The sequence below is a fragment of the Mercenaria mercenaria genome, chromosome 1 (assembly GCF_021730395.1).
Source record: "Mercenaria mercenaria strain notata chromosome 1, MADL_Memer_1, whole genome shotgun sequence".
In the NCBI taxonomy this organism is placed as follows: domain Eukaryota; kingdom Metazoa; phylum Mollusca; class Bivalvia; order Venerida; family Veneridae; genus Mercenaria; species Mercenaria mercenaria.
The window spans coordinates 52,645,369-52,661,440 of NC_069361.1; the positions used below are offsets into that span (position 1 = coordinate 52,645,369).

Genomic DNA, 16,072 nt, shown 5'->3' on the forward strand with positions numbered 1-16,072 from the left:
TATACGAGTATTGGAAAGCTGAGCCCAATGCTTTTCGGACTGGTACGTTTATAAAAAGGACAACCGTTACGTTAAAAAATATATGCTTAATTTTCTAAACAAAAAAGGAAACATTCAAAAGGACACGGTTCCATATAAGAAATATCGCGTCAAACGGTTTTTGATGTTGATGTTAATGCGAATATATTTATCGATTTGTCAAAGTTATTGCATCTTTCAATACTTTTATTCAATACGGAAATATATTGCACGGTCACATGGTACAGGTGCGATCCCCTGATTTGAAGAGTAAAATAGGTATATACTATAGAAATATGACTCGTTTATTTTAAAAAAGTAAAACATAATCACTATGTAGTCCTATTTCCAAGTAAATATATTGTCAACAATAAGACATTATTTACAGATACAACGATCAAATTCGTTTGACGTCATTTTGTGACGCATAAAACAAGTCAGAGAACAATCATAAAAATACTAAAATAATGCTGAAAATTCTTATATATTATAGATTTTTCTGTCTCGTGGGTGAAACCAATACAAATCAAGGTGTGCTATACCTTGATAATCTCCCCCGTAATAACAATCGGCAATTTCCGGCTGATTACGTATTCTCGTATGTTACTTCGGCATTCTTCGGCCATAATCGGCCAAAGTGAAAAAATGATTTTTTTTCTCATAACAACCAGAAAATAGCGGCATTGTACTTGAAGAATACGAAATCAAACGGATGTCTTTTCGACTGTCATTACGGCTCCACTACCTGAATTTAGCTTTGTCTATTAATTGATAATAATGGAACTTCCATCGTTCATTTTCGTTAACGATGCGTATATAGTTCCCACACGGAATTCATGATTTGCCTTTCGTCTCTTCTTGCTGCATGAACCTGTCAACGTGTTTGTTCATGTGTACTATTTCCCATTTCTTCATCCAGGGACCTTGAATTGTTGTATCAAATTCTTCTTCCTCAAGATCCTAAAACACAATTTTTAAAAAAAAAAAAAAAAGATGAGAATTACGTGGAAATATTCATTTGTACAAGGAATGATACCGAGGTAGTCACACAGGTTTTGAAAAATTTAGACATAATACACGTTGTGAAAAACTATTTTTGTCAGAAAAGACATCCATATGAAAAGGAAAAGTCACTGATGTAAAAACTACCAGCTCACAGACTCTAATAGTTGTAATCACCAAATATAAGGTCTGTTAAAGTGAAGAAGACCATCGCCTAATATTAACAAGGAATCATTTGGTTTTAGTGACTGGAGACAAGTGCAAAAAAAAAAACCACCTTCTAACTGTCTGTTTCTTAAACTGAGATCAAGAAATCTTTGATGGCATGTGTTTCTTCATATATACCGACAATGAAATGAATTCCTATCTGATTTTTTTTTCTTTCCAAGCCAATCTCGGCTCACCTCTGAGGTTACAAAAAACGACTTTAAAGCATCTGATGTTATTTAGGATATATTTTAACAGACGCTAATGACTGATGCCAGCCGATGATAATCTGTCACTGGTTGTAGATGCAAGTAGGAATATCCGGTTCGAGGGTAACTATTTTGGCTGAACGGAGAGCAACTATGAAGATATTTGATCTTTATTGTATTTTACCTAAACAATATATAATAAGAGCACGAATTGTCAGTTGTAAATAATAGCAAGAGAGTCATCTGGCATTGGGGATGCCAGATGAGTTTTGCCGGCATGGGCAGATACATCGGAAATTCCAGTTCGGTGTGCAGGAATAGTTATTCCTGGATGGAACTGGCCAGTGGAACAGATGAATTTTGGGACTAGGTTTTTAGATCAAGTAAAGAAATCAAAATACATTTACACGTCTATACTTACTGCTTTACCGCCTTTTATATACTCTGTCTGTACAATGTGTCTGTTAACCGCATCAAATGATGACCAATCTATTTTAAAATTTGGATCTTTAGAGCTTCTCATAACAACTCCATCTTTCATTCCCCATAGACCGGCTGGGTCGCTAGCTCGCTGCCATCTTAAATCGACGCTCCATCGGATACCTTCGGAAACGTTCGGTAAACTCCGGTGTGGAATCATGTTGTTGAAGAGTACCAGTCCGCCACATTTTACCGGCAAAAGTCTGCGGTCTCGCTCCAAGTCAACTTCTGTGATGCGAAAAGAACAGTTATAAGATAAAAGATGTTGGCTTACATAACTTGTTCAAAGTAAAAAACTATATACTATTATAATTTAAGTTTTCGACCAGTGTTCACTAAAACTTCTCATTGAAAGTAATTCGGGCATCTTTTTTTATAATAAAACCAGTTATTTGAGAATTAAGTCTTGAAGGTTAGAACAGATTCCGCGCGTCAGCCAGTAATAAATCATTTTTGCACAGCAGAGGTTCGTCTGAAGACTTTGTCATGATGACGACAATAAGCATATTTCTATGCTAATGATTTTAAACAGTTATTTTATGATGATGAGGAGGATATCCAAGTTTATGGACCATTGTAATATTCATCGAGGCCGATAGGCGGAAGAATATCACCTTGGTCGGGTCTGTTGGATATGCACTGGTATTATCATAGAGTAAATATTTTATTCTATTACTGCAATGAAAAAGAGCAGTATCGCTAGTACAATTATTGTTAGATAGCTCGTGTGAAAAAAAATACAGACCGTCAACCCTGTTCTAAAATTTCCGAAATGCAAAAAAAAAATGTCAAAAGTTACAATACTCTGGTTAAAAGTTTGTTAAACTATGGTATGCAAATGTACCTTCCATGTAAAATAAAAAAGGGATATAATAATAGTAGCTCGATCTGGGGTGCTGTATTCGGCTCGAGTGAATTTTGCCAGATCGGACCTCTCGAGGCGCGCGAGCGCCGAGTGTGATCCGTCTTTGCAAATTCAATGAGAGCCGAATACAAAATCCAAGATCTAGCTACTGCTGTAATAACCCTTTTATTATTTACCTGCACCTTTTTGTTTTATGTTTCGTTATCGAACAAAATCCTACATGTTTGTCGATGTCAAAATAGAAATGAGTGAAGTTTTTGTGTGCGCTGTTTATAGAACAGTGTCAGGTCATGCATACAAAATTAAAGTAGTCGGGCAACATACAATACAAAATGTACGATACGGATTTTTTTTCTGCCTTTTCGTATTTACTTGTGAAATACAAGCTGTATTTTGACAGAATTTATAACGGTATATAAAAAACCTATATGTACCGACCATAAGAAAGATGATTATATACTCGCTTCTATCCTGCAACTATTACTTAACACATTTTCATGAAACAACCTTTCTTCTTTTAGGTTAAACGTTGAAATCATTGGAATTTTTCGTATACATCACTATGAAGAAAGTTTTACCTAGCGTTTTCTGCATTTCGTCCTCTTCAAGCATTGTATAAAAAGTATCACCCCAGCAACACTGGTGAGTTGCTACACGCCCACTTCTATGACCTTTGTCAGCTACCTGAAGTATATATACAAATTACTCCGATTGTACGTCTTGCAATGTTATTATATTCTCGAGTCATTTGGGAACGTGGACTGCATTCAATATTTACTGAAACAGAATTCCCCTTAAGTCGGTACTAGAGGCGTGAGAAGTGTTGTACGTTTCATTACCTCTCATGAACAGACTAAACCAAACCGAGTCTGCTTTCCATTTACTTGTATGAATTCTATACTGCTACAGGACTTTTTAAAAATATTTTATAGCAAAACATTTTTAGCACCGAAAGTATTTAGCGTGTAAGACACACTCCCAACGGGAAAGGCTTGAGTAAACTTGCGCATTCAATTTCTTACATTAAAGGTACTAAGATTTTGTCAGTCCGTGCAAGCCCACGATGAATATGCAAGGATTTTTATCTACATTTCATGACAGCTTGTTTAAAAAAAATAGATTTATGTCATACCTCTAAACAACCATTCTCTTCGTTGGCGTCTACAAATGGAATCCATGCTGTAGGTATGAGCATATTGTACGTGTCATTGTCCAGGTAAGAAACATCTACAAAACATACTTAAAGATTATACTTTCAGAAAATGAACAAATAAACCGGTCATACGACACATTTACAACTTAAACATATTACAGATTGTACTTTTAGAACATGAATGAAAAACCCTCCCATTGCATTTGTGACTGATGATACTTCACTTGCGGGGAAAAAGTAGTGTATTTTTTCAAGGTGAGTGAAAGAGAAAGATGTATAGCCAGAAAACTGATAAATATGACTCCTGTGTCTTTCTTTGTTTTCATTTTCATGTGTTTGTTTTTTAAAAAGTGTACTTGTTTTTTTTTATCAATATCTAAAATGTTCTTTGCACGTGACTGCCGTATTCTCGAACAACAGTCGGAGATACCGGACTATTATCGAACGGAAAAGAGCTCCTGCCTCGCATCGACTATGGGTCAGACTTGTTTCTTAATCTCACTGAGATAGCGAGATGCAATAAAAAAGAAACAAACTAACCTTGATGCCAAGGCACTGTTGTAACAATATTCCTTGGGACTTTTGTGCGTAAATTCCATGCTGGATTCCCTGCAATATCGGGGCCTATCAGCTGTTCTACGAGGTTCAGTAGTCTTTCGTTCGACCATATATCTTTCAAAGCCTGTAATGAGCATTGTAAGTATTTGCTACACTGTGACTGTAGATAAAATGTCATTTTATACAACCCCTTCACGATCATAGTGGTGGACAAAAAAAACATGAGGAAAACACACCTTGTTTACAAGTATTCTCTTCTACTGAAACAATGTTAGATTTAATATTTAAGAAAATATATACAATGTATACTTCTCAAAAAAAAATCAATGATAACATTGAATGACAGAGGTAGATTCAGTTCCTATAATAGTTTAAAAAGACAAAATAAATTTGATGTTGAAGAATTTATTAAATGCCTATCTGTCTTAAAACTCAGTCTAAACTAAACTATTGTAGTAGTGTTGATTATCTCTAAGACTTTGAATACAAACTTCAAAATGTAACGTTATTTAAAACAATGGTCCTTAATTTAGTTTAGAAAAGGCATTTTCCTAAAACTTACTACATATATATATATGCACTCGAATTGGTCAATCTAAAAGACATCTTCCGGCGGAACCGGCCTTGCGGCCTTGGGTTTTGAGGTCAGACGTCATGTATGTCCCGCATGAAGTTTCTAAATACTTACCTGAGGTACTGCCCCAAGTTTTGAACAGATTATGTTGGCTCCCGCGAACTCACTCTCAATTTTCGTCAGTCTCTCTGTAAATCCACACTCCTCATATAAATCTGAAAAAAAAAAAACAACATACAGTATAACCTCCTTTAACAACACCTCCGAAGAGCGGACACCTCTCTATAAAGGAATTTATTTTCTTTCCTATTATAAATCTACGTAAATTAACCTCTTCAGAGTAAACTATATGCACATCAAGCATATTTTATTCCTGTAAATGTTGCCCGTTTTAGAGAAGTTGAAATGTATTTCATGAAGTATGATTTCATGTTTATATCCTTCTTTTCATATTTTCAAGATTTCTTTTGTAGATACCAATGTCAAAAGTTCTATTTACTACGCCTGTAATATCTAACTCTTTGAAAAGGAGACCAATATTATTATATCGGCAAAACAAACTGGTTCGATGGATATATTTAATAACAAAGATCTGCAGACGATAACATGAGAAGCGTGAATGAATACGTACCAGAGAAGCCACAGAAGAAATACTTCTACAAAACCTTTTTGGCGCTTTTGAATCAGACGCAGGAAGATTGAAGATGAATATTCTTTCTACAGTGAATGAAAGGTTTGAATCAAAGCCTACAGTGTGGAAGTCATTTGATAAGAGAAGAAAAACGTACTTTTTATTTTTCCCGCTTTGAACAGTTTCTGTGCGAGGTCGTCCACTATTTGGTTGATACAATCTCTCGCAGGCTGTAATTCTTCTTCCGTGAAGAAGTCTTCTATCACCAGGTAGCCCTAAAAGCAGCATGATATTAGAACAAGGTACTATATGCAAAGAAATGAAACTGGTATAATGCCGCGAGCTGGAATGCACAATCGTTGCCGTCATTACGTTTCCCATAGACAAACTAAATAAATATTTGAGCAGCACCACGAGAAAACCAACATAGTGCGTTTGCGACCAACATGGATCCAGACCAGACTGCTGTTCGCTAACGGTTTCTCTAATTGTAATAGGCTTTGAAAGCGAACAGCATAGAAACTTACCAGACTGCGCGGATGCGCAGGCTGGTCTGGATTCATGCTGGTCGCAAACGCACTATGTTGGTTTTCTCATGGCGCGGCTCATTTCTTAAAATAAAACTTGGGGCAGTGAGGGTAGAAAGCTGCGTTTATAAAATATATCCTTTAATCCACACCATACATCTTTAAGTCTGGACCACAGCACACTTTCAGTTCAGCACAAATAGAGAACTGCGTTAGTTCGAGATCTGAATCACGGACTTTGAATTGCAAAACGAAAAGAAAACCTCACTGTCCTTTTTGTAGCGTACATTAAGATAATCAACTTCAGTCGTATACTTTTATGTATTTTTTGTTGTAAGAGTCACAACGACACAAGACACATGACATATGGTGACTTTTCCTGGTTGACAGTAGAGCTAGACCCTAGGTACCCATCCAGGCATTATTTCAGTCATGGGCAGGCACCTGAGTAGAACCATAGACCTTCCCTAAGCCAGCTGGATGGCTTCCTCACATGAAGAATTCTACACCCCAAGCACGGTATCAAACCAACATCAGTATAGGGAAGTGATTCGAAATCACCACCTGACCATGGAGGCCTCCTTTAGGTATTTCGTACTTATATATGAGCTGCGCCATAAGAAAACCAAAATAGTGCGTTTGCGACCAGCATGGATCCAGACCAGCCTGCGCATCCTTTGAAAGCGAACAGCATGGATCCTGACAAGACTGCGCGGATGCGCAGGCTGGTCTGGATCCATGCTGGTTGCAAACGCACTATGTTGGTGTTCTCATGGTGCGGCTCATATATAGGTTTTCATATCATTAACGTAAGTTACGACATTTCTATGGACACAGATACGTCAAAACCGACTGTTTTCTCACAGACATGCTACCCTGTCTACTCGATCCGACCCCGCAAATGACCAACCAGGAACGGATCCGGGATTTGGTTTTAAAGCATGGTGAAATTTCTAGGTGGTCTATGTGTATGCCCAAGTTTTGGTAAAAATACCGCAAATGACGGTTTTTTACATGGTTTTAGCATGATTGTTTGACACAAAGTCATCTTTTAAATTTCTTAATTGATAACAAGCAATCCGACAAGTTTATGGCTAGTTTTTTTTTTTAATTTGACTGTCGTCCAGTCCCACCACTGCAGTAATTATATAGTACTATTGAATATTGATAAAGTTTTAAAAGTTATGTAAGACGAACATTTTGACGTCTCAATTTTCATTTTGACGTCTCAGTGTGGCAATGTTAAATGTCGCAACGCCGCTAAATGTCGCAACCACCACCGTTAAATGTCGCAACCACCGCTAAATGTCGCAAAATCGTCTGCCGCTAAATGTCGCACCTTTAACGTTAATTGTCGCAAAAATTTGCCCACCGTTATATGTCGCAACATCAACGCTAAATGTCGCACTTCCTATTTGACACTATGACTATCAATTCCTTGTGTATATTTACTTTTTTGAGGGAAGAAAAATTAACAGGTTTATGTAATACAAATAATTATCTTGGAAAAATATTTGTAAAAATTATTTTGTAATAGGGCCAGTGTTTTAGGACAGAAATACTCTAAGGTTTCTTCTAACTAAATACGATTTGGTAATGTGTTGTATATCTGTGGGGGTTGGGTATGGGTGGGGAACGGGGTGAATAACGACACAGAAATCTAAGACACAAACACACAGCACCAAGACAATTAATAGAGAATATAGACATTTACATTTTTGAAGGTGGGGGGGGGGGGGTATGTGTGGGTAGGCGGAAAAGTAGGATAATTAGGGGAATGAGACTAAACCGAACAATTTTAAGAGACTAAAAGTAAAATACTATCAAAATTCCCGCTTTAACTGAAAAAATGTACAGAGGGCCGCACAGGATCTTTCTCCGCCATTGAAGCTTGATAGTTACCTTATGACTTTAAACGTAAACCTCCAAACAAAGAAACAGAACCCATGGCCGATTAATAGAAAATCTTCGTTTTCTACAGCTGGTATACAAAACACAGTCTTCGTGTCGCGTAGTTGAACATCCTGTTGTGTAACAGGCCTGGATTGTTGCCCGAGCCGATTCCCCCACCCCAAACCCCATCCTTGTTGGCTTATTAGTGACTTATACTCATCAAAGTGGCACCCAACTGATTTGGAAATAATATTTTCTCAAAATGTAGACCCAAAACGCCCCAGAGGCGATTATTTTAAACTTATATTGGAAAATTCCACAGGGGGAAGAACCCTTGAGCCCTTAAAATGGGGGAGTACCCCTCCAGTACCTTAAAATGAAGAAACAAAATGCACCAGAGGCAACCATTTTATACCTGTTTTTCAAACTTTCCCGGGGAGAGACCCTGAGCCCTCAAATATGACAGGTGTGGCAACGTTAAATGTCGCAACGCCGCTAAATGTCGCAACCACCGTTATATGTCGCAAGGTTGACGTTAAATGTCGCAACCACCGCTAAATGTCGCACCTTTAACGTTAAATGTCGCAAAAATTTGCCCACCGTTATAAATGTCGCACTATGACACTATGACTATCAATTCCTTGTGTATATTTACTTTTTCTGAGGGAAGAAAAATTAACAGGGTTATGTAATACAAATAATTATCTTAATGAGAAGTGTTGTTACGTATAGCAACAAGCGGGCCTTGTTGGCCCTAGATCGCTCACCTGAGTTCCACCATGTTTGAACAGTCACGCAAAAAAGATATTTATTACTTTGTAATAGGACCAGTGTTTTAGGACAGAAATATTCTGAGGTTTCTTCTAACTAAATACGATTTGGTAATGATACTGTTTGTTTGTGGGGGTTGGGTATGGGTGGGGAACGGGGTGAATAACGACACAGAAATCTAAGACACAAACACACAGCACCAAGACAATTAATAGAAAATATAAATATTTACATTTCTGAAGGGGTAGGGGGAGAGAGAGAGGGGGTTATGTGTGGGTAGGCGGAAAAGTAGGATAATTAGGGGAATGAGACTAAACCAAACAATTTTAAGAGACTAAAAGTAAAATAATATCAAAATTCCCGCTTTACCTAAAAATATGTACAAAGGGCCACATAGGATCTTTCTCCGCCATTGAAGCTTGATAGTTACCTTATGATTTGAAATGTAAACCTCCAAACAAAGAAATAGAATCCATGGCTGATTAATAGAAAATATTCGTTTTCTACAGGTGGTACAAAACACAGTTACAGTCTTCGTGTCGCGTAGTTAAACATCCTGTTGTGTAACAGGCCCGGATCGCGGCCTGATGCCGATCCCCCACCCCCATCCTTGTTGGCTTAGTAGTGACTTATACTCATCTAAGTTGCACCCGACTACTTTGGAAATAATATTTTCTCAAAATGTAGACCCAAACCGCCCCAGAGGCGAACATTTTATACTTATATTTTTAAAATTCCCCAGGGGGGAAACCCTTAACCCTTAAATGAGGGAGTACCCCTCCAGTACCTTAAAATTAAGACAAAAAATGCCCCCAGAGGCAACCTTTTATACCTGTTTTTCAAACGTTCCCGGGGAGAGCCGCTGAGCCCCCGAAAATGGCAGGGATAACCCCTCCCATACACCGAAATTTTGAATAAAAAATGCAGTAAAAGTCCAGCATTCCATACCTGTATTTCAAAATTGTGAATGGGAAAAAGACCCTAACCACCTAAAATAAGGGGAGTGCCCCTCTAGTACGTACCTCAAAAAAATAGACAAAAATGCACCAAAGGCCAGCATTTCATACCTGTACATAAAAAAACTTTCCCACAAATACGAATAGAGGAACCCCGTACCTACCGCACGTCGCCGATGATGCTTTTGTTTTAAATTGGTCCCCCCCCCCCCCCACCCCCACCCCCTCCTCCATCAACAATTTCTGGCCCCCGGGCTGTTGTGTAACGAAATTAAGGTCGACTAAAGACATGCGATACAACGCGCGACAATACGGAGCGCGAGCTTAATATCTCATGAGCTAAACAGGACTCCATAGAATTACATAGTTCAGACCTGAAATAAATTTGGTACTGTGGTGAGTACATTGTACTACGTTAGTGCTCAAACCTTTAGATATAGAATATATAACGTATGTATGGTGCGGGACCACTGAAAAGCAAACGTGCAGATTAGAGTAAAAGGTCATTTCAGCCCTTCCAAATCAACACATTGCATACTGATGCATGCAAGCATGCATTACCTCTTATCTTATCTCTAAGTTGTAAAGACTGTTTAACTCTTATTTTGCTGTGCGACATTTAGCGTTGGAGTTGCGACATATAACGATGGGCAAATTTTTGCGACATTTAACGTTAAAGGTGCGACATTTAGCGGCAGGCGATTTTGCGACATTTAGCGGTGGTTGCGACATTTAACGTCAACCTTGCGACATATAACGGTGGTTGCGACATTTAGCGGCGTTGCGACATTTAACGTTGCCACAACAGGGATAACCCCTCCCATACACCGACATTTTGAACAATAAATGCAATAAAAGTTCAGCATTCCATACTTGTATTTCAAAATTGTCAATGGGAAAAGACTCTAACCACCTAAAATAAGCTAAACAGGACTCCATAGAATTACATAGTTCACACCTGAAATAAATAGAGTACTGTGGCGAGTACCACGTTAGTGCTCAAACCTTTAGATATTAAATATATAACGTATGTATGGTGCGGAACCACTGAAAAGCAAACGTGCAGATTAGAGTGAAAGGTCTGTGGCAACGTTAAATGTCGCAACGCCGCTAAATGTCGCAACCACCGTTAAATGTCGCAAGGTTGACGTTAAATGTCGCAACCACCGCTAAATGTCGCAAAATCGTCTGCCGCTAAATGTCGCACCTATAACGTTAAATGTCGCAAAAATTTACCCACCATTATATGTCGTAACACCAACGCTAAATGTCGCACCAGGTGACACCAGTTTAAAACAAAAGCGTCACCGGGGACGTGCGGTAGGTACGGGGTTACTCTGTCCGTATTTGTAGGAAAGTTTTTTATATACAGGTATGAAATGTTGGCCTGTGGTGCATTTTTGTCTTATTTTTTAGGTACGTACTAGAGGGGCACTCCCCTTATTTTAGGTGGTTAGGGTCTTTTTCCATTGACAATTTTGAAATACAAGTATGGAATGCTGGACTTTTATTGCATTTTTTGTTCAAAATTTCGGTGTATGGGAGGGGTTATCCCTGTCATTTTTTCAGGGCTCAGGGTCTTTCCCCGGGAAAGTTTGAAAAACAGGTATAAAATGGTTGCCTCTGGTGCATTTTTTTCTTCTTAATTTTAAGGTACTGGAGGGGTACTCCCCCCATTTTAAGGGGTCAAGGGTTCTTCCCCCTGGGGAATTTTGAAATATAAGTATAAAATGTTCGCCTCTGGGGCGTTTTGGGTCTACATTTTGAGAAAATATTATTTCCAAAATAGTTGGGTGCAACTTTGATGAGTATAAGTCACTAGTAAGCCAACAAGGGTGGGATTCGGGGGTGGGGGGTGGGGGGGGGGGAGCGGATGGAAACGGCTCGGGCAACAATCCAGGCCTGTTACACAACAGGATGTTCAACTACGCGACACGAAGACTGTGTTTTGTACCAGCTGTAGAAACTGAAGATTTTCTATTTATCAGCCATGGGTTCTATTTCTTTGTTTGGAGGTTTACGTTTAAAGTCACAAGGCGACTATCAACTTTCAATGGCGGAGAAAGATTCTATGTGGCCCTCTGTACATTCTTTCAGGTAAAGCGGGAATTCTGATATTATTTTACTTTTAGTCTCTTAAAATTGTTTGGTTTAGTCTCATTCCCCTCATTATCCTACTTTTCCGCCTACTCACACATAACCCTACCCCTCTCTCTTCTCTCTCCCCAGCCCCTCCCCCGTTTCAAAAATGTAAATTTTTATATTTTCTATTAATTCTCTTGGTGCTGTTTGTTTGTGTCTTAGATTTCTGTGTCGTTATTCACCCCGTTCCCCACCCATACCCAACCCCCACAGACATACAACACTATTACCAAATCGTATTTAGTTAGAAGAAACCTCAGAATATTTCTGTCCTAAAACACTGGCCCTATTACAAAATAATTTCACAAATATTTTTCCTGCGTGACTGTTCAAGCAAGGTGTGGAACTCAGGTGAGCGATCTAGGGCCAACAAGGCCCTCTTGTTGCTATACGTAACAGCACTTATCATTAAGATAATTATTTGTATTACATAAACCTGTTAATTTTTCTTCTCTCAAAAAAGTAAATATACACAAGGAATTGATAGTCATAGTGTCAAATAGGAAGTGCGACATTTAGCGTTGGTGTTGCGACATATAACGGTGGGCAATTTTTTGCGACATTTAACGTTAGAGGTGCGACATTTAGCGGCAGACGATTTTGCGACATTTAGCGGTGGTTGCGACATTTAACGTCAACCTTGCGACATTTAACGGTGGTTGCGACATTTAGCGGCGTTGCGACATTTAACGTTGCCACAAGGTCAATTCAGCCCTTCCGAATTCAAGCATGCATTACCCAGTCTTATCTCTAAGTTGTAAAGACTGTTTAACTTACCTTTTTTTGCTGTGCGACATTTGGCGTTGGTGTTGCGACATATAACGGTGGGCAAATTTTTGCGACATTTAACGTTAAAGGTGCGACATTTAGCGGCAGACGACTTTGCGACATTTAGCGGTGGTTGCGACATTTAACGTCATCCTTGCGACATTTAACGGTGGTTGCGACATTTAGCGACGTTGCGACATTTAACGTTGCCACACTCAGTTTTAGGCTATTACGGTAAGTTAGGGTCAGGGGTACCCTTATTTCACCCTTGTCAGCAACTGCGTGTCGCGAAACATTAGTCCTACATGTCATATGCAACTGATAAACGTACAGTGCAAGACTACAACACTACAGTATTTGGTAAACCTAAACAATACTTACATTTTCAAAATACTGTCTGATCAAATCCTCCTGTAACTGTCCGGGCTTCAGCTCCGTCGGTTGCGGCAACTTCGCTCTTACATCAAACAATTCCGGGCGAGCTTTATCCGTATACCCTGAAAACTGTTTTTCGTCTGCATCACCTTTTTGTTTATTTACGTCCGCCATTTTACCTTAAAGTTGTATGATTGTACATTTGTAAATAGCCAGTGATAATACAAAGTCCTACATCGTAGATAACCATCGGCCAAAGTAATTCAATGGCTTGTTTTTCGCATATTAACGTATACATGAAAGAAGACACATGGACAAGACAAGTAACAAGTAAATAGATCGATATTACATAAGAAAAGGTTACCAGGTAAGGTTTAATAAACACATGTCGCACATCGTATTTACATGGTACATAAGCATGATAGTGAGAGATACATGTATGCGTGTCTCTTGTCCGTTGAAGATATTCTAACAATGGCATCAACTTTTCTGACCGGAAGAGACATGCCGTTTACTTTTTAAACCAAGTTTGAACAAAATCTGAAGAAAGATGTAAATATAAATCATAAACCAAAACCAAATATGAATGGTTTTAAGTAAGGAAAAATCAAAGAAAGAAAGTAGTCCATGACATCCTGACAATGTGTACATTGTCATCGATTTAATCGTACTATTTTTTTTTCAAATATTATCCACATTATAAATTCGTTACTGACCTCAGTGTCTGACCTAGCTTAGACAAGTTCATTAAACGGATCGTGACTGTGCAATATTATAGTTTGGAAAACATCGTACTTACCAAATCAGTGCAATAAGAATTTAAAAAAATGACAAGAGAACGCAGAAGGTAAAGCAGACCGGTTCAGGGTCCAAACAAAATAGTGTCTCATCCCGAGCTGGAGTAAGTCTTTTCTTTCTTTCTTTTCTTTTCTTTTCTTTTCTTTTATCTTATTTTAATTTTTCATTTATCTATTTATTTATTTATTTATTATTGGGTCTTCCGTGGCCTAGTTGTTAAGGTTGCTGACTTCAAATCACTTGCCCTTCATCAATGTGGGTTCGAGCCTCACTCGGGGCGTCGAATTCTTCATGTGAGGAAGTCATCCAGCTGGCGAACGGTAGGGCGGCGGTTCTACCCAGATGCCCGCTCGTGATGAAATAATGCACGGGGGGACACCCGGGGTCTTCCTCAACCATCACAGCTGAAAAGTCGCCAATCACCTATAATTGTGTCGGTGCCACGTTAAACCCAACTTAACTAAATAAATATTTATTTATTTATTAAATTCCATTTTACTTAGTACTCGTTTGTGCTTACAGACTATTTTAACTTATTTGTTATCTATTTCTTATCTTTTATCTTCTTTTCATTAATTCTATTTCATATTATTATACTTGGTAATTCTAAAGTCTACAGGCCATTTTCGACTGCTCTATACTAATGTCCATGTTCTAAATTTGGCAATATCTTAAACGTCACGCATTTTACGACTCAGCAATTCTGATTGACTAAAAGTCATCTCAACTGATAACCAATGTTAGAAAATAAATTCTAAAAGAGATTCAACCTAATTAATTTCGATAACAAGATGCAGTATAAATGATAATATTTACATTATACTTTGTGTACTAAACACCCCATAACCAGGAAACGAGGAAACGTCGTTACGACTCAATATTCAGTGACGACCTATAAACGAATACATGAACTTTATAATCATCACTGAATTACCTAAGAGTAAACATACCGTATAGACATGATAAGCAATAAATACTAATTTTCAAACTTTATAAGATGTAACTACAATGTATCACAAGCTATAAAGGGAGGTAATTAAAAAGAATTGAATCAATAAAACTTTCTATTATGTTTATCAATGTCCAAACCTTTGTCAAATTTTAATGAAAACAATATATTGAAACTAGTTTTTACCAAGAAATTAATATATCTTACGTTGACAATGAAAAATGTGACAGCCACATTATAAGCAAAGACACTGGAAACTTAAACGCTACTGGCTTAAATGCAGATATGCTATGGGCATTTTTGCATCTGTTACCATACAATTTACTGTCATACTCTGCTCAATATATCCGACTTGTTTTCTTGCTCGCTTCGCTCATCTGTTCTATGAAATTAATAAATAATTATATATTCTGACAATTAATTATAGAGTCCCAAAAAAGTTTATTCATCACTATCAACTTTTAGGAACTTAATTCACAAATCTATATGATTACTAGGTCAAAAGAAATATGAAATCACATTATAAAAATTAGAATATCATCTACAAGTAAATTTATTTCAATAAGTACGTTCAACCATATAATAATATTGTGCTAAATTTTTGGTCCGAATTTCACCCATTCATTTTATCATAGCGGTGTCATTCACATTTGGCTCTTTCCGGGAACACTTGAATTTGTGTCATACTGAGCGAAAACACGAGTTCACATACCTCATATTTGTCTTTTCGTACGCGTAACAGCAGCGCAAGACGTCGCGTAACCATTTTTGCTTTTATCTTTTTATTTCATGACGGATTTTAATAAGATAAAAAGTGTCGAAGACAGGAAAACGAGTGTCAAACACTTCGTCCAAATCCCAGTGCGTACGTTACCTACACGTTTGGTCCGTGAAAAAGTTTGAGTATTGAGTTTCTGGCAAGCGTTTTGTGCTGAGAAAAGCACTCGTTTTTTTTCTGTTTCCGCCCCTTTTATATTATCAAAATCAGTCAAGTAAAATAAATAAGAAAATTATTAGTAAAAATGTTACCTGAATCGAGCGATTTTCCCGTGTGTACGACGCCAATATGTTACTTGAGTTGGCCGCGCCGCTTTTATTATAACGAGATCCAGCTTTATATCTAGGCTATCTTAAATATCTAAATAATACATAAACCCTGTCAAACTTAATTGATTGCGAAAGTGAAAATTGGTGTA

The 16,072-nt window shown here is 37.8% G+C and overlaps 1 protein-coding gene across 3 annotated transcripts; it reads right to left on the reverse strand.

Annotated features, from left to right (window-relative positions):
- Positions 1–305: 305 nt before the first annotated feature.
- On the reverse strand, positions 306–16,041 carry LOC123537801 (uncharacterized). 3 transcript variants are annotated; one of them, XM_053547726.1, is made up of 11 exons: positions 15,906–16,033; positions 15,084–15,253; positions 14,744–14,819; positions 13,136–13,308; positions 5,855–5,972; positions 5,181–5,281; positions 4,475–4,616; positions 3,914–4,008; positions 3,360–3,465; positions 1,858–2,144; positions 306–978 (listed from the first exon to the last, which is right to left on the reverse strand). In XM_053547726.1, the coding sequence occupies exons 4-11, from the start codon at positions 13,301–13,303 to the stop codon at positions 853–855; spliced, it is 1,143 nt and encodes a 380-aa protein (XP_053403701.1). In that variant the 5' UTR covers positions 13,304–13,308; positions 14,744–14,819; positions 15,084–15,253; positions 15,906–16,033; the 3' UTR covers positions 306–852. The 3 variants fall into 3 exon arrangements, with proteins under 3 accessions (XP_053403701.1, XP_053403698.1, XP_053403695.1); XM_053547723.1 differs by having other exon boundaries at positions 15,084–15,258; XM_053547720.1 differs by lacking the exons at positions 14,744–14,819; positions 15,084–15,253 and having other exon boundaries at positions 15,906–16,041.
- Between the last annotated feature and the right edge of the window lie 31 nt (positions 16,042–16,072).